The sequence below is a fragment of the Leptopilina boulardi genome, unplaced genomic scaffold (genome assembly GCF_019393585.1).
Source record: "Leptopilina boulardi isolate dan_hultmark-lab unplaced genomic scaffold, ZJU_Lbou_2.1 LbouV2_260, whole genome shotgun sequence".
Classification (NCBI taxonomy): domain Eukaryota; kingdom Metazoa; phylum Arthropoda; class Insecta; order Hymenoptera; family Figitidae; genus Leptopilina; species Leptopilina boulardi.
In genome coordinates, this window is record NW_026137819.1 from 483,404 (window position 1) to 511,140 (window position 27,737).

The following is a 27,737-nucleotide window of genomic DNA, read 5'->3' on the forward strand; positions in this document are numbered from 1 at the left end:
TAACTAACTTTAATTAACAAATATTTTACTATAAAATAACAAATGTTAGTAGATATTAAATTCCATTATAGAATTTTTATTTAAAACTTTATGAAATAATTGAATATTTTAAAAAATATTAAAAAATTATTAAAAATAATTAAATTTTGAAGAGTTACAGTTGAAATTTTTCGGAATAATTGAATTTCAAAAAGATTTTGTTAAATTTTTTAAAATAATTGAATTTTAGTTGATTTTGAATTCAAAATTCCAAAAATAATTAAAATTCAATTGATTTTGAATTGAAATTTTACAAAACAATTGATTTTGAATTGAAATTTTTTGAAATAATTGGATATTTAATTTGTTTTGAATTGAAAATTTTAAAAATAATTGATTTTTAATTAAAATTTTTGAAAATAATTAAATTTTAGTTGATTTTGAATTGAAATTTTTAAAATAATTGAATTTTAGTTAATTTTGAATTGAAATTTTTGAAAATAATTGGATTTGAATTGAAATTTTACAAAACAATTGGATTTCAGTTGATTTTGAATTGAAATTTTTTGAAATAATTGGATATTTAATTTGTTTTGAATTGAAAATTTTAAAAATAATTGATTTTTAATTAAAATTTTTGAAAATAATTAAATTTTAGTTGATTTTGAATTGAAATTTTTAAAATAATTGAATTTTAGTTAATTTTGAATTGAAATTTTTGAAAATAATTGAATTTTAATTGGTTTTGAATTGATATTTTACAAAACAATTGAATTTCAGTTGATTATGTATTTAAATTTTTTGAAATAATTGGATATTTAATTTGTTTTTAATTGAAAATTTTAAAAATAATTGATTTTTAATTGGAATTTTGCATAATAATTGAATTTTAGTTGATTTTGAATTAAAAGTTTTAAAAATAGTTGAATTTAATTAATTTTGAATTGAAATTTTTAAAAATAATTGAATTTTAATTGGTTTTGAATTGAAATTTTGAAAAATAATTGAATTTTCAAAAATTTATAATTCAGATTTTTGAAAATAATTGAATTTTAAGTAATTTTTAATTGAAATTTTTTGGTGATTTCTATTGAAAAAGAATTTATCAGAAATTGGTGACAAAAATTGAATTTCAAAAATTTTTAATTGAAAAATAGTTTAAAATAATTGAATTTCAAGTGATTATTAATTGAATATTTCGAGAATTTTGTTTTCTAATTTTTTTGTTTAAAATTTTAAACAATTATTGAATTTCATAAAAATTTTAATTGAAAAATAGTTTAAATAAATTGAATTTCTAATGAGTTTCATATTAAAATAATTGAATTTTTGATGAGTTTCAGTTAAAATTTTTAAAAATAATTGAATTTTTTAAGATTTCATGTTAAATTTCAATCAATAATTAAATTTTACAGAAATAAAAAAAATTTATGAAATAATTTTAAATAATCATTTTTTAAAAATAATTGAATTTTTGAAGATTTACAATTCAGATTTTTGAAAATAATTCAACTTCTAGTGATTTTGAATTGAAATTTTTGATAATTTTATTTGATGACTTTTTTTTTAATTTTCAACAATTATTGAATTTTATAAAAATTTTAATTGAAAAAAACTTTAAAATAATTGAAATTTTGAAGAATTGTTGTTATCCGAGGCCTGTATATAAGAATTAAAAATTCTTTTTTTTTCGTATTCTAATTCATCGAATTAATTGTAATTTTGGGAAAAATTGTCACTTTTTTGAAATATTAAAAATAACAATAAAATTGTTATTTTATTAAATAAACAAAATTTACAATTTAATACTATTTAATAAAAATCAAAATTTTATACTATTATTTAAACAAAATTACAATTTTATAATATGTTTTTTTGAAATTAATTTAATTGAAATTTGCAAAAAAAAAAATAAAAAAAAAACAGCAAAATCGATTTCAGTCGAATAAAAAATTGAAAATACTTTCTTTTCAAAGAAAAAGGGAATGAAGATTTTTTTGGAAGTACAAAAATATAGTCTTAGGATATGTAACGTCGATTAATCTCTAAAAAAAAATATTAGGAATGTCGAGTTACTCAAGTTCTTATTTTTTTGAGAGGGGCAAGGATTCAGTTGGAAATATAAAAATTTTTTTTTTTTTTCTTTCTTTCACTATTTGCAAAATTTAAAAATACTCCTTTTGGAATTTTTCTCTCAATTTTTCCCTCAACTAAAAAAAAAAGGAAATTTTGATTTCCTTTATCATCATCAGAGTATTTTTTTTTTAAATTGTCATATTCCTAAATTTGGAAATATTTAGACTCATTTTTGAGTATCGACGTTTTCTTCTAAAGCTATAAGGTTCGCCTTTTTTTCATTGACTTCTTCCGAACTACTCCAACTTGTGTCACTCTCACTTTCCTCTTGTGAATTATTCGATTTTTTCGCCTTTGAATCCATTGCTTCTTGTTGTCGTTCTTTTTCCTGTAACAGGTCCCTTCGTTGTTAGATGAATTCATTGTTTTCTGTAAAGTGGATGTTTTGTGATTTTGAGATTAAAACTTGTTTTTTTTTTTAAGATGGTAAAATGGTTTTTTTTTTAGTGACCTAGAGGAAAATTTTGATTAGTAAAATCAGTATTTAAAAGAAGGGGGGAAAAAATCGAATTAAAATCCGATTCTAAAATCTAAATCCGATTTTCTAAAATTAAAAGAACTGCAATTAATTATTAAAAATGGAAACAAAAATTTTTATACCAATGTTCTGGGAAGAGTTGAAGTTGTAGTTGTCGCTGTATTTTCCGTATTATCACTGCTTTCACTTCGTTCAAGTTGTCGATTACCTATAAAAATAACACCCTCCTCCAATGTTTTAACCCGAACAAATCTTCGACCAATTGGCCAGGCGTCCATTGAATTTTTACCCCTTGATGATGATTTTTGCATTACTCCTGTGGTCCAAACACTTGCATCACTACTTCCTGTGCTACTATCACTTCCTGTACTTCTTTGTCTCCAGCGTCTCTCTTTTTAGGAACAGAAAAATAAATTTTTCATTAGAAAATACTTCAAAAAAAAAAAAACATAATTTTTCTCAAAACAGAGCTTAACATCACGAATGTTTGCGCAAATGATTCTATTTATAAAAATAACAAGAAAAGAGTCAAGAAAAAGTAGGGAGAGAAAGAAAAAAATTACTAAATGAATAAATAAAATTGATGAATTGACAACAAATTTTTGGACTTTATATACTTTCGCAAATCTGCGATACTGGGGCAGAAGCAGCTGTTGTTATTGTTTTCTTAAGCAATGGACTTTCATAGCCCTGACTCTCTTCGCTGCAAGCTCGAGTTATGAGAATCCTAGGACTTTGATTTGGAGTATCAGTTATAGAGCACCCACCATCATTTTCAATACTTTCGCTTCCATCAAAATCGTTACAAAAACGTGATGTAAGCTGTAGACTCGCTGTACTTGCACTCGTTCTCACTGGTTTTGTAGATCCTCCTAAAGAATTTAAATTTTTAATTTTAAATTAAAAATTTTGAAAATCTTAATTCAAAATTCTTTACCTAATTCGGTATTTGGCACTCTAAGAGTATTACATGACGCCGCAGTTTGTAATCTACTGCGATGAAATGAATTTCGTACATTGCTCTCATCGAATATATTTCCCGTTCTACAGGAACCAAGTACTAATAGTGCTTCGCTGAGGCGTCGTTGCAACGGCGGAAAAGGGAAGAAGGAGGCTTGTCCATTTCCGGAAGGCCTCCTTGAACCAGTAGCGCTTGGTGTTCGCGCCTGAATTTCCTGCAATTAGAATTCAATCGATAGGGGATGTTTGCTCAACAAAAAAAAAAAATTAAAGCATACATATAACCACGCCTGTAATTAATTTTCAAGGTTCGCGGTTTTTATGAATCGGATTTCTGATCTTCAGTAGTGGACCTTTAAAAAATATTAAAATCAGAATTATAAGATTCATACCTGCTGTAATTCGGATTTAGTAGCCTTTTTACGCCAATAGTTTTGCACGGACCGTCGCAAGGTTCGTGATTTAAGACCATAGAGGAGTCCGTTTACGGGTGGTGAACAGGCAAGAAGAAGTGAGGCCAAGGACGCAAAACGAGGATGCGCATGCAGACGCTGTTGAGTTCCCCCAACTCCAATGGCACAGCACACCTCCCACAGGATCAATCCACAATAAGGAAAGTACAACAGATAAAGAGAACCAACCAGTTGCATCACCTGAAAAAGGAAAAATATTTCCTTAATTTCTAAAACTGAAACTCTTAATTTTCATTTTGATAAGAGAATAATTTTTTTCTTTTACCGTACTAGCGGCACTGTGAAAACGTGGTGGACCACCGCCAGCGTTTGGTGACGTTATAGAAGGAATAAAAAATGGATTCCGTTGATGTGTAATTGTGACTTGTGCACTTAGTGTCACCTCGTAAATTGCACTTGCAATACGATGACGATGATAACGTGCTATTCCAAGTACACGTAAATTACAAACAGTCACCAATACTGCCGGCAATGCTAAACCTAAAAAAGCATAAGCAACACCATAAACAGCAGCCGATGATCCCCAATTATCGTTACCAAAATCAGGAGCACAACATCCTAAACCAGGAATATATTTATATGGTGGTGCTAAACCGGAAATTGGTGGTAAACAGAGTAGCAATGATCCTGTCCACGATGCTGCTAATCCAAATATTACTCTTCGTGGTGAAACTAATGCTGCATAGTGTAATGGCGCTGCGATAGCATAATACCTTTATAAAAATAAATTTATGTACAACTCTTATTGGGCTCTCGCCAAAAAAATATATAGTTAATTTATTAGTTATTCAAAAGTAGATTCGTTGCGTAATATTTCAAAAATATTTTGCTAATCTGATTTTTTTTAGTGAATAAATTTTTTTTTATGTATAACAATAAGTTTTATTTAAATAATTGTAATAATTGAGAAATACCTTTCACAATTTAGACCGGTTACAGTCCAAAGGGCAACTGGATGGAGGAGAGCCAAAAGAAACCCGTGTATAACGCACCAAGTACCAGCAAATGGCCAGGAACCAGTACTGAATATTAGGAGCACAAGGCAAACGGCAGCCTCAACTGCTCCGAGATGAATTAACAGCAAGGTGTTTGCAGTTTGCTGCTGATGGATCTGAATCGAGAAAAGAATTTTAAAAAATCATTTCTCGACGATTTTATCACTCGTAAATTACTATCTTGAATAGACAAAATAAGAAGAGAAGTGATAAAAAAAAAGAATTTTGGAAAACTAGAAAAGACTATGGGAAAATATTGGTTGTGGGTGCCCATTTTAGAACCGACATTCGTTTTAATTTCTTTTTTTAAATTAAAAAACCTTTTTTTTACTTTCTTATTTTTTATATATATATTTTTTTTGTTATTTTATTCAAAAATTTTTTAAATCTTATCTTAAACCGTGTGGTTGTCCCAGTTTCCGTCCACTTTAATTTTAAAAATAAAATTTATAAAAATATTATTTTCTTTTATTTGTTTACTTAAACCAATAAATACATTGCATGCCAAAAAGAATAAAAAATTGTTGAAAAGTAATTTGAATATACGAGATATTTGTAAAAATGAACGGCTACTGGAACAAATTGAATTAAAAAAAGGATTTTTGGAAAACTTGAAAAGACTATGGGGAAATATTGGTTGTGGGTGCTTTTTCTTTTGAAACTTGAAAATTTTAATCAAAAATTCATGTCCTTGGAGGGGGAAAAAATTAATTATCACCTGTTTGCCGAGTCCAAGAACAACCAAAAGAATGTAGGCATTAAGAAGAAGGCCCACACATGATACTAGGACAATTGGTACACCAAAGGCCCAAGGGCCCATTCCTCCTTTTCCCTTTGGCTGGATAAATTTTTTTTTCTAAATTTCCCTTTTTTTTGACGGACTCTTAATTCTTTTTTCTTCTTTATTCATTTCATTATTCATGTGATCTTCATTCTCGGCTCCGATCCCGAAATCTCGCAACAAATGCTGAAAAAAAAAATTATGAAACGATTAAAAAAAAATTGTGCTGAAATGAAAATCTAGATAAAATTAAATTCGCATTCGTGTGTCTAAAGTTATCTAAATTTAGTTTCCCTCATAGACACACAACTTATCATCGGCATCAGTTTCGCGAGTTGTGGATTTATTTATTTTTAACGCGTCCCCCTCGAGACAGATCAATATCTCTCTTTCTCTCTCTCCTGAATTTTGATTGTCTATATTTTTATCGCTCTTGTCTTGAATTTTATTTGATTTTTAAATTATAATTTCAAGTCAATTTAATTACTATTTTATTTATAATTAGATTAAAATTAAAAATTAATAAAAGAAATTGATTTTGTTAATTTTGAAAAAACTTTTGAAAATTGACAAAAGTTGTAGATATATTATTTATAGAAATGGCAAATATAAATGAAAAGTTTCCTAAGGCAATTGCGCGAACAATATTTGAAGAAAGCATTTATTATAAAAATTTTTATCATAGATTCAATAATATATATGTATCCCTATCCTTCGAACAGAAACGAAATTGACGATTCGATTTTAATCCAATATTTCACTCTCAATATCTAGAAAATTCATTTCAACTGCTATTTGAGAAGAAATCGCATAAAAAGACTTACTCAGCGGTGGATAAATCCAAATTAAATTTTTATATTGATTGAATTTTTGACGTAGAAGAATTCAAACAATATTTTGTTGATTTTTATTTTTTGAACAAAAATTAAATTAATAAAATAAAAAAATTTATATATAAATAAATATGTGGTATTACGTTGTTGTTGAATTGAGACGAATTAAAAAAAAAGACGTGATAAAAAATTGTTCGAAAACTTGAAAAGATTATGCATGGGGAAATATTGGTTGTGAGTACTTGTAGAACTAATATTCAATGTTTTTATTTTTGTTATTTTAATTATTTATAATTTTTCTTGTTAATTTTTTTATATTGGAAAAACTTTTTTAGTTTGTTATTTTTACATAATTATAAATTATAATTAAATGATATTTTTTGATGGAAAAAAAGATTTAAAAAATTCTCTTCAAAATTAGTAGTGAATTGTATTTTGGTAAAAGTGAATTTTTTGGTTTTTTCTGATTTTGAGTGATGTTTATTATAATATTAACTTCTAGATCTTGAGTATTTAATTCGATTAGTTTGAAGCATACTGGTTCCATTAAGGACCATTAGAGAAAACCGTCGTCGAGCGGTCGGAACAACTCATGTTTTCCGTCGTTCTACTAGTTTGGTTTGTCAAATGTATTTAGAAATGCAAGCTTCCTCAAGGTAAATTTAATACTACCCGGAGTATCTCAATTAATTAACAATTAACATTTTCCTTTAAGAAGAAAAACTTATAAATAACAAAATAATTTTTTTCCCTTCTTAAAAATAAACAAAACGTGACATAATAATTTTATTCCTAATTTTCTAAATTTGAATTGAAGATTTTTTTTTAAAAAAACTTTTTTTCCTTTTTAGGAAATAATTTGAATTTTAGCGAATTTTTAATTAAAAAATATTTCAAATAATTGAATTTACGAAGAATTTTATTAAAATTTACATGAATTAAAAAAAAAATCAGGAAAAATCGAAAAATTCGTACCAAATCTGCTAACGGAATCTATTATATATAATATTAATTATTTATAATTAATAATTTAATATAATATTTATTATATATTATGTATCATAATTCAGAATATGGTGTACAATTCTGTGTTTACGAACATAATTTATATAATATACTTTATATATAATTTGATCGTGAAAATGATTTACAAGCTTCATATTATAATATAATGTAATATATTTAGAAAATTGTACCTTTCCTTAGATATTGATTAATATTTCACAAATTTTTCGATTCTATATAAAAATAAAATTAAAATAAAAAAAAAATAAAAAATTAATTGATCTTTCATATCAATTTTTCGAAAAAAAACTCTTTAAATTCTTTTCAATTTAATTTCAATTTTTTTTCCCCATTGATTCTTTGAGAGAATTAAAAAAAATAAATATTATATAAAAAAAAGAAGTTTTTTTCCATTGAACGTGCAGAAGATACTTAAAACTAAAATCCTTTCATCGATATTTTTTTCCCCTTGAAGGTGATTCAAGTCCTGAGGTAAAATTTACTTTTACTTTTTTTTTATTTTATTTTTTTTATTTTTTAGTGTCTTATTGCTTCCTACCGAAAGTGCCATTACTCTAGCTTGAGTTATAGTCAGGACTAATTCTATAAAAAGCTGCCATAAAGCTTCAGAATTTTTTTTTCTTTTTTTTTCGCAGTGCAAATACTTCGTGACGTTGCCTACATAAATGCTTTCTTCAAAATCGCTCACAGAATGTAATAAAAAAATTGCTTTGTGAATTCCATAAATAGAATATTTTTATATAATTTCCACAAAAAATGAACAAGAAAACGAAAAACTTAATTTGTTTTTTTCTTCCTCTCGAATTTTCTTTTTTCTTTGGAAAAATTGAACAATTTTCTCAAACTTTTGATAATATTATTATTAAAATAAAATAATTTTTTTTTATTATTAAAATTATTATTAAAAATAATTTAATTTGAATATACGAGATATTTGTAAAAATGGACGGCTACTGAGACGAATTAAATTAAAAAAAAACGTGATAAAAAATTGTTCGAAAACTTGAAAAGACTATGCATGGGGAAATATTGGTTGTGGGTGCTCATTGTTAGAACAAACATTCGATGTTTTTATTTTTGTTATTTTAATTATTTATAATTTTTCTTTAATTTCATTTTTTTACATTGAAAAAATTTTTTTTTATTATTTACATAAAATTTAAAAAACATTTTTTTTATTTCTTTTTATTTGTAATAATTTGTAATTTTTCTACATAATTTTTTTTTTTTGAAATTTGACATAAAATTATTAATCAATATCAATTAAAAATTTATTAAAACTTTCTAATTAAAATAAATAATTTAAATTGACTATTAATAAAAATAATTATATTATTATTATGAATAGTACTATTTTACAATTACTATTACCGGGAAAAAAACTATTTTTCATTATAATTATATTATTATTTAATAATAATAATAATAATAATAATAATATTATTATTATTATATTCTAATTACCCACGTAATAAAATTATTATGTTAATAATTAGTTGGAAAATTAGATTTGCTTCATCACTAATGATACCGCTATAATAATATTAATTAAATATAGAGAGAAATAATATAAATAATAAAAATAATAAATTCGCTAATGACAATGAAAGAAAAAAAAATATATTATCCACGATTGAAATAGTCTCGGCAAGAATTTATACACAATGGTCATAATGTGGTCAGATAAAAAAAGTCTATGAAAAGGTGGGAGGAAATCGATTGTAAGCTCGTCCTGGTTATGACACAAAATCATAGTTGAAATATCATATTTAATACTTATATTATTATTAATTAAAAGAAAAAAATTTTTTTTTTAATTCTTTCTTTTTAAAATTTTTTCTTTTTTAATTTTTGGTTCAATTATTATTATTATTATTATTATTATTATTATTTTTATTGAAGTCACTTTTTAATTCTTTATTCAAGGAAAATGTATTATTCAACGTTCGACTCGCTCGTTTAATGATAAATGATGTTAGTCGAAACAACCATTAAGGGTGATGACCAAATTGTACGAAATAATAGAAATTTGTATTAAGGGGTCAAGGTTGATATAACAGGGAAACTTGCAGGGTGGCAATCTTAATTATTCGAGAGAGAGTGAGAGCATATTTTCTTCGAGTAATTTCCTTCTAAACTCGTGCAGTCATAAAATTTGACCCGAAACATGTTTTATTATGTTTTATAATATGTATAATCTAATTAATTTCAATTCGCCTGAATTTTTTATTTTCGAGAATTTTTTTTTGTGACTAAAATTTAATGATTCAAATTTTTAAAAAATATTTTTTTCTATTTATTATTTATTATTTATTAGAAATAATTTTTTTAGACGAATTTTCGAATTAAAAATTTGGAAGATTTTCTTTTTATACGAATTTTTATATAACAACATTTTTAGCTATCGAATATTTGTTTGGAAAAATTTTTATTTTTACAAATTTTTAATTGATAGAATTTTTAAGACGCCGAATTTTCAATTGTCCGAAATTAGAAATGACCGAAACAAACAATCGACAGAAATATTTCGGCGCAATTTTTCAAAATTGACCAATTAGAAATTATCAAGAAAATCGTGATTGGTCAATTTTAAAAAAATTACGCCGAAATCTTTCTGTCGATTGTTTGTTGCGGTCATTTCTAATTTCGGACAAATAAAAATTCGGCGTCTTAAAAATTTTATTAATTAAAAATTTGAAAAATAAAAATTCATCCATAAAAAATTCCCAATAAAATACTAAAAATTATAATTAGAGATAATCATGCGACTATAATAATTTATTTATTTTTATATATATAAAAAAACTGAAGAGAATAAAAAAAAATTTTTTTTTGTGCAAATAAAATAAAATTAGGGGAAATTTTTTTTTTCCTAATTTTGAGAATAATAATATTAAAAAAAGCAAAAAATAAAAATCTAAATATTCGTTTATCACTAAATGATGCAAATTATCTTTCATTATTGTTTCTTTTCATTCTTATTGCGTACAAAGTGTCTGGCAAATAATTGGTAGGGAGGAAACAGGCTAATAATTGAACTTCCTTATCTAAACTGAAAAGAATAACGCAAACCGAGATTTACTTTCTTGAAATTTAAAACCCTTCTATTTTGTCTCCAGAAATTCGAGAAAATATTTTCAAACAAATTCATCGACTAATTAATAATAATAAATAATAATAATAATAATAATAATAATAATAATAATATAAAAATTAGTATAACACAATAATAAAACAATAATAATAATAATAATAATAATAATAATAATAATAATAATAAATTGTATAACGAGATAATAAAATTATTCAGTTTTAGAGATTTTTAAATTCAATTTAAATTTAAATTTAAATTCAAATTAATTGAATTTTTGGGAATTTCATTGAAAATTTTGAAAATATTTGAATTGTAGTTGATTTTAAATTGAATTTTTTGAAAATAATTGAATTTTAATTGATTTAGAATTGAAATTTTTTGAAAATAATTAAATTTCAGTTGATTTGAATTCAAATTTTTAAAAATAATTGAATTTCAGAAGAAATTTAATTAAAATTTTAAAAATAATTGAATTTGAAAGAGTTTGATGTAGAATTTTTAGAAATAATTGCAGTTTAATTGATTTTTGAATTGTAATTTTGGAAAATAATTGAATTTTAGTTGATTTTGAATTGAAAATTTCGAAAATAATTGAATTTTAATTGATTTGAAATTGAAATTTTTGAAAATAATTGAATTTTAGTTGATTTTGAATTGAATTTTTTGAAAATAATTGAATTTTAATTGATTTGGAATTGAAAATTTTTGAAAATAATTGAATTTTATTTGATTTTGAATTAAATTTTTTGAGAATAATTGAATTTCGGAAGCATTTTAATTAAAATTTTAAAAATAATTGAATTTGAAAGAGTTTGATGTAGAATTTTTAGAAATAATTGAATTTTAATTGATTTTGAATTGTAATTTTGGAAAATAATTGAATTTTAGTTGATTTTGAATTATAATTATGAAAAATAATTGAATTTTTTGAAAATAATTGAATTTTAATTGATTTTGAATTAAAATTTTGAAAAATAATTGAATTTTAGTTGATTTTAAATTGAAATTTTTGAAAATAATCGAATTTTAGATGATTTTGAATTAAAATGTTTTAAAATAATTAAATTTATTGGGATTTTTATTAAAATCTTGGAAAACATTTGAATTTTTATGTTTTTTTTTTGAAATGTTTTAAAATAATTGAGTTTTTGGAGATTTTTATTGAAATTTTGGAAAATAATTGAATTTTTGCCTTACTATCATTGAGTTTTTTTGTTAAAAAAAAGTTTTTGACAAATTATAATTAAAATTTTGAAAATTAATTCAATTTTTGTGTTTTTATGGAAATTTTTAAAAAATAATGGAATTTTTTGACCAATAATAAATAAATATTTAAAAATAATCCAAGGCCTGCCGCATAATAATGAAATAATACTAAAAGTAATAATAAAATTATTAAAAATAAAATTAAAAACATAAATAAAAAATATTATAAGATAATAATAAAATAAAAACAATAATAAAGTGATTATATATTATTTATACTGATTAATAAATAAGTTTCATTAAAAAAGTATTTTTTTAAAAATAAAATAATGTTACATTTAATATTAATAAATAAATTATTACAAAAAAAATTAATAATAATTTTATTAATATGTTACAGTAAAAAAAACCGAGACAAAAGAAATTTCCCAAGAAATTTCGAATTCAGAACATGAAATATTTTCTGCGTGTGTGACACGAGAGAAATGATGATTTTTTTTCCTATACAAAAATTGGATCAAATAGATCTAAAATCTAGAATTGTGTGGGGAGGGGGAAGTGTTATAGAAGTATGTTGAAGTCTGTGAAGAAAAGATAAAAAAGAAAAATCGATTCATTTCTAAACGGGACACACACTTTAAATTCGGTTTCTTCGTAACACAAGAGACGAGCGACGATTACACTTTATTGGCTCAGTTTGCGTTACGTGCTCATGCATTTTTGCATGATATAAAAAAAAACTATATATATATATTTCTATATATTGATATATACAGTGAGAGAGAAAGAGAAATTCACGAATATAACGCAAGATCCAATTCCAATAATGATCGCTATATACTTTATATGAAAATGAATCTCAAAATTTTAATAATAAATTTTATGATTCATCATTAAAGTCAAAAAAAAATTCATTTATTATAATTAATAATATAGCATTTCTTCTTTATTATAAATGTTTTATTCATTTTCATTAGAAAAATTTGCATTTTCGCGTGTAGACCTATTTTCTTAAGATTCATTATTATTTCAAAACTCGAGAGTGTTATATAATTTATCAGAATTGCCATATTATGCTAAATGATAAAATCATGGAAAAAATTTAGGGAATTTTATTTTTTTCTATTTTCTTTTTATTTTCTTAGTAAATTTAGTTTCTCCATTGTGTTCTGGGGAATTTTTTATAAAAATTTTTTAAAGACGAATTCAAAAAAAAAAGTGATAAAAAATTGTTCGAAAACTTGAAAAGACTATGCATGGAAGACGAATTCAAAAAAAAACGTGATAAAAAATTGTTCGAAAACTTGAAAAGACTATGCATGGGGAAATATTGGTTGTGGATGCTTGTAGAATTAACATTCGATGTTTTTTATTTTTATTTTATTAATTATTTATAATTTTTCTTTAATTTTTTTATTTTCTAAGTAGATTTTTTTTCTCCATTGTGTAGTAGGGAATTTTTTTTATAAAAATTTTTTTGGAGAAAAAATCCCTTGTAAAAGTCAGAAATTTTTTTTTCGAATCGTGAGAAATAAACACCAATTTTGAATATTGTCGTTAGTTTTTTTCTTTTTTTTTTTTTTAATTATTGTTCCAGTTAAAAATTTTGCGATTGCCTTGATACTGTGATAAATTATTTTTTATGGAGCAATTAAAATTTTTCAAATTTGCTTTTGACGGAATTAGAAATTTTTTTTAGACGAATTAGCATTTGATAGAAATTTCTTTTTATACGAATTTTTTTAATTAAAAAAATTGAAAATTCGTGTAAAAAATATTCAGAATCAGACAGCATTCCTCGTTTTATTTCAGTAATTGTAATTTGTGACTGTTTATTAAATTATCATTGTTTATTTTAAAAAATGAGCGAAAACGAAGCATTTTCTAATGAGTTATTATAAAAGTAATATTTATAAAGTTATATAATAAATACTACAAATTTTTTTTCATAGAAAAAGAAAATATTTTTTCTTTTTGAAGAAAAATATCGTTTTTTGTTCTGGAAAACCTGAAAAAGTCATTGAATAAAGCAAAAGCGTGGCTTTTTTTCAAAAAAAAAAATACTTCTCTCTAGAAATAATTTTTTCTTTATTTTCAAAAAGGACAAAAAATTCGATTTCAATTGAAAAAAAAAGATTTTACAAAATGCCAATAATAAAATATAAATAAAAAAACTTTTATATAAATCGTGTGAGCGATACGTCTTTATCAATCAAGAAAAAAAATGATTGAAGGGAAAGAAAAGAAAAAAATTAGCACATTTACGATTTCAATATAGAAAAAAAAGGGGAATTTTTTTTCTACCCCAAAGAAGGTCAAATTGTATAACGATAATACTGGAACGGAAATGATGAAAAGGCGTTAAAAGCGGAAGTGAATGAAAATCGGAAAGTAAAAGGCCTGATCATCGATTTATTTTCTGATTGCTGCCAAGGCAATTAGTTTCGTTGACCTTTATCTATATCATCTCTGTCTCTCTCTCTCTCTCTCTCTACTTCTGCGGAAAATAATCCCTGACAATGACCCTCACCCCCTGAGTGTGAATTTTTTTTTTTTTTAAAACATCTTTTCTCTATTTTTATTTTTACTTGACTTTGATTTCTTTTCTCATTTTGGTACAAGGTTATTTTATAATAGAGGGGAAATTTTTTTTTTTTATGCATTTGGTCCGTTGCATTAAAATCTCCGGAAATTTTCTCTCTCTCTCTCTCTCTCTCTCTCTCTCTCTCTCTCTCTCTCTCTCTCTCTCTCTCTCTCTCTCTCTCTCTCTCTCTCTCTCTCTCTCTCTCTCTCTCTCTCTCTCTCTCTCTCTCTCTCTCTCTCTCTCTCTCTCTCTCTCTCTCTCTCTCTCTCTCTCTCTCTCTCTCTCTCTCTCTCTCTCTCTCTCTCTCTCTCTCTCTCTCTCTCTCTCTCTCTCTCTCTCTCTCTCTCTCTCTCTCTCGGTGAATATATTTATCTTACAATTCAAGGGAGTGGGAAATTTTCATTTAGAGGAAAATTTTTCATTCTCATGAAATTGAATATTCAGATTTCTTTTTTATTTAATCCTCCACTCTTGGCGGTGTTTTGTGTATTAATATTGAGTGAATGTAATTAAAAAAAAAATTTTTTTCTCTCTTTTTCTAATTTCTTTTTAATTGCTATTTTTGTTGATGATTTTTTTCTCTTTTGCTAATTTTGTATTTTGCTAATTTTTTATTTTACTATTATTATTTTTTCTATTTTACTACTTTTTCTCTTGCTAATTTTTTATTTTAATGTTATTTTTGTCTCATTCCCTAATTTTTATTTTGCTATTATCATAATTTTTTAAAAAAATTTTTCTCTTTTATCAATTTTTCTCTTACTAATTTCTTGTTTTGCTATTTTTTTTTATTTTGCTATCTTCCCTTTTAATAATTTTTTTTAATTTTTATCTCTTTTGCTAATTTTTCTCTTGCTAATTTTTTATTTTACTATTATTATCCCTTTTGCTAATTTTTTATTTTGTTCTTTTCCTCAGTTTTGATAATATAAACGCTTTCGCTAATTTTTTTTTTTGCTATTTTTCTCTGGCTAAATTTTATATTTTGCTTTTTTCTTATTTTAATATTTTTTTCTATTGCTAATTTTTTTGTTTTTGCTATTTTCTTCTCCTTTTTCTAATTTTTAAAAAATATATTTTCTTTTGTTAATTTTTTATTTTTCTACTATCTTCCCTTTCGATAATTTCTTTTAATTTTTACCTCTTTTGCTAATTTTGATTGATAATTTTGCTATTTTTTCTTTTGCTAATTTTGTATTATTATTTTTTTTATGCTATTTGATATTTTTTGCTATTTTTTAAAAATAATTTATATAGTGATAATTTTTTAAATTGCTATTTTCGTTTCTTTTGCTAATTTTTTTCTTTTGTTTTTTTTTCTTCTATTTGCTATTTTTTAATAATTTTTAATTTTGTTAATTTTTTGCTATTTTTTTCCTTGCAAATTTTTTTTTGATACTTTTATCTTTTTTGCTAATTTTTTATTATACTGTTTTTTTTTCTTCTCTTGTGCTAATTTTCTTTTGCTATTTTTTTTATCATTTTTAGTTTGCTAATCTTTTTTTGCTATATTCTACTCTGTTGCTAATTTTTTATTTTGCTTTTCTCTAGTCTTTTGCTAATTTTTTTAATAATTTTTTTTGTTACCACTTTTTTCTCGTTTGCTAATTTTTTATTTTTCTATTTTCTTCTCTTTTGCTAATTTTCTTTTGCTATTTTTTTATCATTTTTAGTTTGCTAATCTTTTTTTGCTTTTTTTTTATTTTGCTATATTCTACTCTTTTGCTAATTTTTTATTTTTCTATTTTCTTCTCTTTTGCTAATTTTCATTTGCTATTTTTTTATGATTTTTATTTTGCTAATCTTTTTTTTTTGCTATTTTTTATTTTGCTATATTCTACTCTTTTGCTAATTTTTTTTGCAACTTTTTTCTCATTTGCTAATTTTTTATTTTTCTATTTTCTTCTCTTTTGTTATTTTTTTTTTTTTGCTAATTTTTTTTTAATGATTACTTTTCCTTTTTTTTCTGTAAATGTTTTGATTGATTGGACAATAATCCCATCGCTCTGTCATTATTTACAAAAAAAAAAAAAAATATTTTCTCTCTCCCAACAAAAATAAATTTTTTTTCTAAAAATTTTTTTCTTTTTCTTTTTTTCTTTAAGTATCTAAAACAAACAAGTGACATGTACGTATAGATCCTGACCGAATTGAAACTGAACGACTGACATATCGATTGTACGGCATGTCCTACTTTCATCAAGTCAACCGTAAGGATATGACTTTTATGCTCCTTCCATCACGCTTTTATCTAGTAGTTGCTCTCCGCCACACGCGAACTCCTCCCACTTTATACATTAACATATATATATACACACACGGGGGTAAATTTGTCCCTTCCCTCAATTTTTTTTTCTTTATATATCACAGGACACGAGGCATTCTAGCAAAAGAGTCCGTGACCATGAAAAAAGATCGAATTTTAATTAATGTCCAGTTTTTTTTTTTTTTTTTTCCCAAACGCTTATATTGAGACGCTTCGAACGGACGAAAATGAAACTTGTTAATTATTTCGCGCTCATAGCTTAAGAATATCATCTATATTGCTCTGATGCTTATAAATATAGAATTCAATTATCATCGACCTGTTTTTTTTTTTTTTTTTTTTTAATTAAAAAAATCAGGCAGGAGGCAATATTACGAAAACTGGAATTCTTCATTTTCGATTTTAATGAGATGGCGAAAAAAAAAAAAATATTTCATTTCAATCGTGAAAATATTTCTCCTTTTCATGTTTTGAATTTCGATCATGAAAAATATTTGCTTTTTTTTTGTATCGTGCAAATATTTTCGTTTTCTCTCTTCAATAATTTTGTGGTCGTGAAAATATTTTGCTTTTAATCGTCTGAAAAAAAAATATATTTTTTCTTTTTCGGATTACTTTCGGTTTATTTAGTTGATTTCTTGGGAGTTTTTTTTTGTGTGATAATTTTTGTGCAAATATTTCCATTTCGTTTTCGCTTCAATTTATTTGTTGTGAAGATAATTTTCATTTTAATTTAATAATTTTAATTTTTAATTTTAATAATAATTTTAATTTTTAATTTTAATAATAATTTTAATTTTTAATTTTAATAATAATTTTAATTAATTTAATTGGCGCAATAAAATAAATTTTCCACTTTCGATTTTGGAAAATCGCAAAAAAAAAATAAAATTTTCTTTTTTCGGATTTTATTATTTTTTTTTTTTTTTTTTTTTTGTGAAAAAATAAGTTGTTCCTTTTTTAATTTATTTATGAATTTTAAACATTAAAGGATTATAATAAATAAATATTTATCGCTTATCCTTTGTATTTAGAAAGCAGGAAACTCGGGGATTTAATCACATAAATTATTTATTTGGTTCGGAGATTTTTTTTCTGTTTGTAAAAAAAATAAATTTGCGTAAATTTTATTTTAATTTCTTTTTAATTTTTATATAATTTATTTTATTCAAATAAAAAATAGGAACAATTTTTTAATCTTTTTTTTGGGGGGGAAATTTAATAATAAAAGAAGAGATTTTTGTGGAAAAATTAAAAAAAAAAAAAAAAAAAAAAAAAAAAAAAAAAATGGAAATTAAAAATTAAATTCAAAATTAAATTAGAAACTAAAAATTAAATTAGAAATTCAAAATTAAATTAGGAATTAAAAATCAAATTTGGAATTAAAAATTAAATTAAAAATTAGAAATTGAATTAGAAAATTTTGAAATTAGAAATTTAAATTAAAAATTGAAAATTAAAAATTGAAAACTAAAAATTAAAAAAATTAAAAAAATAGAAAAAGAAAGAAAGAAAAGAAAAATTAAAAAAAAGAAAAAGAAAGAAAGAAAAGAAAAATTATAAATCAAAAAAACTGTGTAAAAATTTGTTTTTCCAAGTTGTGTAATTTTTAGAGAATATATTTTTTTTTTCCTAATAATTTGGATAAATGTAGAAAAGTCATGAATCACATTGAATATATATATATATATATATATATATATATATATATATATATATATATATAATATTTGAGAAAGTTGACAAAAAAATCAACTTTAAGAAAGTTAAGAGCAATATTGAAAAGTTTCTTTCGAATTTATAAACTATTCCACTTGATTTCTGAACGGAAAAACTTGTTGCTCGTCACGTTTAAAATCTCTTCTTTTTTTCTCTCTTTTCTCTCTTTTTTTTTTTTTTTTTTTTTTTTTTTTGTTATTTTTGATTATTAAAAAATTTTTCTTCATCGACAGTCATTTATTCTTTATTCCGAGTCAATGGAAAAAGTCAATTTCGATAAATAAGAATTTATTTTTCAAAAAAAAAAAAAAAAAAAATTAACATTAAAAATAATTAATAATTATAATTAAAATTAATTATAAAATTAATTAATATCGTAATTACAAGTTTCCTGTTTTTTTTTTATTTATAATTTATTTTATTTTCATTAGTAAATAAATAAATAATTGAAACTGAAAAAATTAATTAATAGTTTTTTTTTATTTATAATTTGTTTTTATTTTTATTACTAAATAAATAAATAATTAAAAAAATTTTGAAAAGATTAATTACACAATTAATTAATATACAGTAATTACAAATTTTTCCCTTTTCTTTATTTAAAATTTGCAATTTATTTTATTTTTTTTTTATTTTCGTTTCTTTTTATTTTCAGTCCTTGGAAAAATTTTATGCTGGAAAAATTTTTAGTATTTTGTTGTTACATTTTTAACGTTAATATATATATATATATTTTTTTTTAATATTAATATATTTTCTCTTTTTTCAAAAAATATTTTCAACTTTCTCCTGTGTGTGCTTTTTATTGCAAAAAAAAAAAAAAAATTTACATAATCGTTCGAAAAAGTAGTTATTGCTTAAAATAAATAAGATTTTTTTTTTTCAACTATTTGTCTCGTTTTTAACGAAAATATCGCAGAAAAAAGTTGAATCGCTTCGTAAATGTAACCTTGGCATGATTCTTTCTTTCATGTTTACTTCATATCCGATCGAAGTCATATTAACTCTCTTTTTCTCTCTCTCTCTCTCTCTCTCTGTCTCTCTTTCTCACTTTTTCCCTCTGTTTCTCCTTTATTTTCTTTCGATTTATCAAAAATTTATGAGATGATCATTTCACACAGGTGTGCGAAAAAAATTAATATCTCAAAATTTTATCAACAAAAAAAAGGAAAAAAATTTTTGATTGGAAAAATTGTATCGTTTTGGGAATTTTTTTTTTTCTTTGATAATTTTTACTGACTCGAAATTTTTATCGAAAAAAAAAAATATTTTGATTGGAAAAATTAATATCCGTGAAGGGAATTTCTTTTTTTGATAATTTTTACTGACTCGAAATTTTTTATCGAAAAAAAAATATTCTGATTGGAAAAATATCGTTTTGGGAATTTTTTTTATGATTCGAAATTTTTATAAAAAAAGAAAAAAAAATATTTTGATTGGAAAAATTTTGCTATCGTTTTGGAAATTTTTATTATTTCAATGACTTTAATTAAAATTAAAAGAAAAAAAAAAAAATTTTTTTTAATTTTGCATTAAAGGCCTGGCACCGAGTCTCTCTTTTTTTTCTCTCTCCGTCTGTCTCGATTACGCGCGCGGTGCCTGAGAGTCTGGCCAAACGAATTCTTTTTCTTGGCCTGGTAAGCAAAATTGTATTTTGCGTTGATCTCTCTCGCTATAGAAAAAAAAATCCTTCCTTGAATCCAAATTTTTTTTTCCTCATTTTCAAATTTATATTTTATTCCAAATATTTACCTTTTTTTAAAAAAAAAACAAAAAAATAAAAAGAAAATTCATTTTCATTAGCCAAAATATTATATAATTCGAAAAATTTCGATTTCTAATTAAAATTTCGTTCCAAAATTTATTGTAGAAAAAATTATTTTCGAAAATTTTGAGTATACAAAAAAAATCTTTATTTCATTCCGAAATTTAAAAAATTGAAATTTTCTTTCAAATTTTAAAATCTTGTTTCTAAATTTAATTTACAAAAATTGAAATAAAAAAATTCGTTGCAAATTAAAATCTAGTTTCTAAAATGTATTTTACAAAAATTATTTTCGAAATAGACAAAAATAAAATAAAGCCATGCAATAAAAAATTTCAAAATTTACTTCACAAAAATATTATTTTCGAAATTATTTCAATATTTCAAAATAATTGTGAAAAATTTTCATTTCAAAATTTAATTCACATAAATTTTGTCCGAAATAATTTCAAATATACCAAAAAAAAAAAAAAAAAAAAATGCATTGCAATGAAAAACCCTGAAAAAAAAATTGAAAAATTTCCGTTCAAAATTTACTTTACAAAAATTATTTCCGAATTAATTTTAAATATATACAAAAAACAAAATTTGCATTTCAATGAAAAATTTGAAATGAAATATGTGTTTATTTATTTATTTTGTTCTTTTTTTTTTTGTTTTATTGTTCTTTTATGTTTTGAAAAATTAAATTTTGTTCCTTTTCTCTCTCTCAAAAATATTTCCAAGTTCCTTTTAAATGAAATTGAAAAGATAAGGAGAATACATTTTGGTTACAAGTTTGCCAGGAAATTTTTCTCCTCCACTCTCTCGTCCTTGGCAAATCTAATTTTGAAGATGAACTTTTGTTTAAAAAATCAAACGAAAAGAGAGCTTGATATTCATTAAAATAGAGTAGAATAAAAAAAAAAGGAGGAAAAAAAAAAAAACACTATTTAGAAATAACTCAAGAACAAACTATATTACATATACATATATTTTTTTTAGAGTTGCTTTTGTAAAGGTCGATCTATTATAACTATAACATAACTCGATCGCAGAAGGTTGAAGACCCTGCTTCTTTATTATTAACGATATAAATCGATTGCGTCTGCTTGGCTTGGTAAACTCGTTTCTGTGCAACTTATCAAATCTCACATTTCCTCATGCCAGGACTCACATTTCTGACTGTATCTCTCTCTCTCTCTCTCTCTTGCTCTCTTTCTCTATTCATCAAAAAGGACTAAATCTTCTCAGTTTCAAAAAAAAAAAATTCACCTCTTTTATAATTTTTTATACTCGAAATTATTTTTTTTTTTCAAAAAAATTAATTTTCATTTCCATATATTTTATTAATTTTATTTATTCAGGCATTGGATTATAATTTTTCCATTTTTTTTTTCAAAAATACGACTTTTTTCGACTTATTTTAATAAAATGCGACTTTTAGAATTTAAAAAAAAAAAAAAAAAAAAAAAAAAAAAAAAATTATCAAATAAAATTAATCAAAAAATTTTTAATTCAAAATCACTTGAAATTTAATTAATTGCAAAAATTTCAATTATTTATTTTTTTTTTAAGGATTTTTGTTAAATTCGTTCGAAAATTCAATTATCTAGAAACATTCTTTTAATAAAAAATTTTTGGAATTCAATTTTTTTTTTATATGATTTCTAATAAATTCTTCATCAACAAAAATCATTAAAAATTTATTTTATTATAATAATTATTGTTTAAAATTTAATACAATCTTTTTAAATTCAATTATTTTCAAAAATTTCAATTCAAAATTAACTAAAATTCAATTACTTTTAAAATTTTCAATTCAAAATCAACTAAAATTCAATTATTATACAAAATTTCAATTAAAAATCAATTATTTTTAAAATTTTAAATTCAAAACAAATTAAATATCCAATTATTTTAAAAAATTTCAATTCAAAATCAACTGAAATTCAATTGTTTTGTAAAATTTCAATTCAAATCCAATTAAAATTCAATTATTTTCAAAAAAATTTCAATTCAAAATAAACTAAAACTGAATAATTTTTAATTGAAAATCAAATAAAATTCAATTATTTTCAAAATTTTCAATTCAAAATCAATTAAAATTGAATTATTTTCCGAAATTTAAAATTCCCAAACTAATTAAAATTCAATTATTTAAAAATTTTTTAATTCTGAATTAATTAAAATTCAATTATTTTCCCAAATTTTAATTTTAAATCAATTATTTAAAAAATTTTCAATTTAAAATAAATTAAAATTCAATTATTTTCCAAAATTTCAATTAAAATTAACTAAGATTCTATTATTTTCAAATAATTTCAATTCAATTCTTTTCCAAAAGTTTAATTCATAATCAATAATTTTTAAAAATTTTAATTCAAAATCAACTGAAATTCAATTTTTTTTTTAATTTAAATTTAAATGCTTCTAAAATTTAATTATATCTAAAATTTTCCTTCTCAAATTTTTTGAAATTTTATAATTTCAATAATCAGAAATCAGAAATTTAATTATTTTTTTTTTTTTAATTTTTAGTTCAATTTAGTCAAAAAATTAAATTTTTTAAAAATTTTAATGGAAATTAGTAAAAAAATTTATTAAAAACGAACAAAAATTAAATTATTTTTTAAAGATTTTAGTTTCAATTTTCAAAAAAAATTTCAATTCAAAATCAAATCAAATTCAATTATTTTAAAAAATTTCAAAATCAACTAAAATTCAGTTATTTTCCGAAATTTCAATTAAAATTGAATTATGTTTAAAAGTTTTATTTTGAAAATCAAACTAAAATTCAATTATATTCAAAATTTTCAATTAAAAATCAACTGAAACGCAATTATTTTCAAAAATTTTAATTTAAAAGCTTCTAAAATTTAATTAGTTCGAAAATTTTCCATCTAAAATTTTTTTTTTGATGTTTAATAATTTCAATTATATAATTCTTCTGAAATTCAAATTATTTTTAATGATTTTTTTTATAATATTCTACGAAAATATAACTATCTGAAACCATTTTTCACTCAAAAATTGGTTTAGAAATTATTTTTTTTTTTGTCTTCAATTTCTAATAAATTTTTTATTGAAATCATCAAAAATTTTAAATTAAAAATCACATGAAGTTCAATTAATTTTAAAAATCAAAATTCTAAATCTTTAAAAATTTAATTATTTTTAGTTCTGTAAAATTTAATTATTTTCTAAAAATTAATAAAAATCTTTTCAAATTCAATTATTTCTAAAAATTTTAATTATAACTCTTTCAAATTTATTATTATTTTTAAAAAAATTTTATTTAAAAATCTATAAAACTTGATTGATTATTGCCTGAAATTTTTTTGATCATTAAAAACTAAAAACTATGACAAAATTTTTAATTTCAAATAAATTGCTTAAATCAGACTTGGAAATATTATAAAAATGGAAATATAAGAATTTTTTTTTTGAAATTTTAATTTTTAACTTTTAATAAATTTAATTTGATAAATATATTTTTTTCTATTAAAGATTGTTTTTATTATTTGAAAATAAATTTTAATAATTCCTTAATAAGACATATTTCATAGGAATTTGTCAAGAAATTTTATTTAGATAATATCAAAAAATTACATTGAGCCAAATTTTTAAGAATTTCAAAAATATTAGATTTTCATACTATATGGAAAATAGGAGAATTTTTAAATAAAAATATTTTTAAAAAATAATTGAATTTATCACTCGGTTGCCTTAATTAAAAATTAATTAATTAAATTTCAATTCTCCTTTATATTTTAAAAATAATTTAAATAAACTAAATTTCAAAAGAAATTGATAAAAAAAAAAAATTTGAAATAGAAAAAAATCGATGAATAATATTGAAAATTATATTAATTTGGCGAAGAATTTTTGATAATTTTAAGAATAATTGATTTTTTGAAAAGATATATATATTTTTTTTGATTTTTTTGAAATAATTGAATTTCAAGAGTTTTTTAAATTGAAATTTTTTTTTAAAAAAACCTCAATTGTTGAAGATTTTTTTTTAAACAAATAAAAAAAAATAATTGAATATTAATTAAATTTTTATTCAAATTATTGAAAAATAATTTAAAAAATAATTTAATTTAAGAAGAACTTGATTAAAATAATTGGGAAATAATTAAATAGGCGAATAATTTTAAATAGATATCAAAAAAAAAAAAAAAATAAAAAATAATTGAATTTCAGAAAATTTTAAGAATTCATTGAATTTTACGAGATTTTGAAATGAAAATTTTATAAATTCAAATTGAAGATTATTTTTAAAAAGAATTTTTGACTATAATTGGAATTTTTAAGAATTTTTGAATATGAAAAATATTTTTGAATAATTCAATTTTCAAAGAATTTTAATTGAAAATAATTTTAATTTTCCCAAAAAAATTATTTAGAATTAAATTTTTTCAAAATAATATTAAAATAAATAATTTTCAAAAAATCATTTTGGAAATTTTTTTAAATTATAATTAATTATCATTAAAAATTATTGAAAATAATTCATTTCCATAGACATTTTAGATTCAAAATTTTCCAAAAAAAAAAATGAAATTTTCAATTATCTATATTGTACCAAAGAAAAGTCACATTCATATTTCTCTTTAATTTAATAAATTAATTAAATTTTTCATTTCATTTTGTAAAATAAATCGAAAATATTTTGTTTTTTTTTTTTTATAATTCGAAAAAAAAAATCCAAAAAGTCGTACAATTTCAATGTCTATAAATAAATTTTTTCTTTTTTTTTGGAGAAAAAAAAAAAAAAAAAATTCTAAATAATAATTGATAATTTTTATAATAATTAAATTTATTTTTTCTCCAAAAAAAATTTTTTCTATAAAAAAAGAAATTAATAACAAAATTTTTTGATTAACAATATAAATTTTTCAAACAAAAAATATAGGAAAAAAAAAAAAAAAATTCCTAAAGAGAACAATGTACCAAGAGTTTTTGAGTTTTAAGAGAAAAATGATTTTCACGATGGAAAAAAGATAAAAATGAAGTTTTCCCCTTTAGAATGAAAAAGGAGGATGGTGAATTGAATTTGATGAAGAAAAACATTCATTTGAAAAATCGTCTTTATCTTTATCTAAGATTCAATATTTACGAGCAAAAAAATATTATCACATATATATATATATACAAAAAATATATATATATAGGAGGGAAGGGATTCGTTTTTCTATATAAAACGCATTGTATACATATATATGGCAATTTATAGGATGGTATAAGAAGCGGTGAAATGAGTTTACAGAGCGTAGAGCATCGTTGTGAATATCTTGTTTTATATCGGGTCATATACTCATAAAATCCGTGTGTGGAACATTTCAATGAAATCACCCTCTCAATGCAAATGTGTTTTGCGCTCTCTCTCTCTCTCTCTCTCTTTTTCTTTCTTTTTCTCTGAAGCAGGTCAAACTTCACCCGAATTACTTCATTTTTACAGAAAGTATATATAATATTTACCAACATAAAAAAAAAATCGGAAAAAATTTTCCTTTTTCCCCGAAAGAAAATTGGAAAATTTTCTTTTTTGCCCGAAGAAAAAGAGGGGAAACAATTTTTCTGAAACTAATTACGATCGCGGGAGAAAAATTTTCTTTTTCAAATTTACAAAAAACAAAAAGAATTTATTGTTACGCAAAATTAAATTTTTAAAAAATTTTCAAATTTTTGTTTTCGAAATAATATAAAATTTTCAGTATTTAAAAAAAAAAAAAAAATACATATATCTATTTATGAAATGAATTTGAAAATTTTTGAAAACAAAAATTAATTTCCAAAAAAAAATTTAATAACTACTAAATAATTAATACGGAAAAATTATAATAACTACTAAATAATTATTATAGAAAAATAATTAATACAAAAAATAAAATTAAAATAAAAAAAATAATTAATACAAAAAATAAATTTAAAAAAAAAAAATAATTAATACGAAAAAAAAATTAATTAATATGAAAAAAATAATAAAAAAAAAAAAAAACCTGCGGATAAATTGGTAAAAATAAACAAAAAAAATTTTTGTCATGTACAAATTTTTCTTGTTATTTATAAAATTTAATTATTTGGAAAATAAAATTTTTGTTTAATTTGTAACTCACCTAACAGAAGATCCATCGTTTGAGGAAATAAAAATTTTTAAATCCTGATTTTTTCGGCTCAAATTGATAATGAAGAAATTTGATAAACATTTTTTTTTGTAGTTTTTTTTTCTTTTTTTCTTTCGTTCTTTCTTGACGAAGAAGGAAATTTTCTTGAATTCGCCGAACAAAACTATATATATATATATATATGCGTATAGATCGACTGGATATTAAAACGCGCACACGACAAACGTCGTCGGAGGGTTGTCCCGACTTAAACAAGAAACACCGGGATGTAGATTTTGTATATAGTCAATGCCACGTGCTGATTGTTAACGCCGACGCATCGCAACGCTTTATCAACGCGCGAGCGCATTTTCTAATTTCTAATATTATACAATTATAGTCATTTTATTTTCATTTTTTGTTTTTTTTTACTTTCTTCCATAAATTCTCTTTTTTTTAATTTTTTTTTTTTTTTTTTCCTCCATAGAATCTGTAAATTAGCAAAAATTATGAAACTGAAACTGGCACCCAGTTATCAACTCCAAGTCAATTTTTGAAAAAATTTATGTTGGTACTAACATATAAACAAATGAATGAAACATATAAAACAGTTTGACAATTCTTACGCAAATTACGCAAATCCTTAGGTTATAATTTAAAAACAAAAGAATGAAATTCAATAACATTCAAACCACGACATCAAACACTGAAAGGAAATAAATGATTGATAAAAATAATAAAAATAAAAATTAAATTATTAATATTCATAATAAAAACAATAAAAATAGAAGAACAAGTAATATTTAATCTAGATTTAAGTTTTAGTCAAGGCGAAAGTTATAAATTTTTTTAGAATTTTTTTTTGCAATTTTCCGGAAAAAAATAATTTTTGAAGGGTCTGATGTCCGCGTACCGTCTTCAAATGTTTTTTTCGTACTTTCTAAGAGTAAGTGGAAGCTAAAAAATATTATTTTATGTTTTAGATTTCGTCAAGGCGAAAGTTATAAATTATTTTCGAATTTTTTTTGCAATTTACCGGACACAAACATTTTTTGAAGCAGCTTATGTCCGCGTACCGTCTTCTAATGTTTTTTTCGTACTTTCTAGGAGTAAGTGGAAGCTAAAAAAAATTAATTCATATTTTAATTTTCGTCAAGGCGAAAGTGATGAATTTTTTTCGAATTTTTTTTGCCATTTTCCGGAAAAAAACATTTTTTGAAAGGGTTGATGTCCGCGTACCGACTTCTAATGTTTTTTTCGTACTTTGTAGGAGTAAATAGAAGCTAAAAAAAATTATTTTATGTTTTAGATTTCGTCAAGGCGAAAGTTATAAATTTTTTTAGAATTTTT

The 27,737-nt window shown here is 22.0% G+C and overlaps 2 protein-coding genes across 8 annotated transcripts in view; one reads left to right on the forward strand and one right to left on the reverse strand.

Moving 5' to 3' along the window:
* LOC127281026 (phytanoyl-CoA dioxygenase, peroxisomal-like) overlaps positions 1–27,737 on the forward strand; it is a 62,031-nt gene that overhangs the window by 16,142 nt on the left and 18,152 nt on the right. The gene's annotated exons all lie outside the window — the stretch shown is intronic.
* Positions 1,869–27,681, reverse strand: LOC127281023 (uncharacterized). Of its 5 annotated transcripts, none has more exons than XM_051304502.1 (9): positions 26,400–27,681; positions 5,740–5,988; positions 4,941–5,137; positions 4,292–4,739; positions 3,946–4,206; positions 3,531–3,768; positions 3,361–3,447; positions 2,716–2,984; positions 1,869–2,484 (listed from the first exon to the last, which is right to left on the reverse strand). In XM_051304502.1, exons 2-9 carry the CDS (start codon positions 5,839–5,841, stop codon positions 2,314–2,316), a joined length of 1,773 nt encoding a protein of 590 aa, XP_051160459.1. In that variant the 5' UTR covers positions 5,842–5,988; positions 26,400–27,681; the 3' UTR covers positions 1,869–2,313. The 5 variants fall into 5 exon arrangements, with proteins under 5 accessions (XP_051160459.1, XP_051160456.1, XP_051160458.1 ...); XM_051304499.1 differs by having other exon boundaries at positions 1,870–2,484; positions 3,211–3,447; positions 26,400–27,680; XM_051304501.1 differs by having other exon boundaries at positions 1,871–2,484; positions 3,361–3,465; positions 26,400–27,679.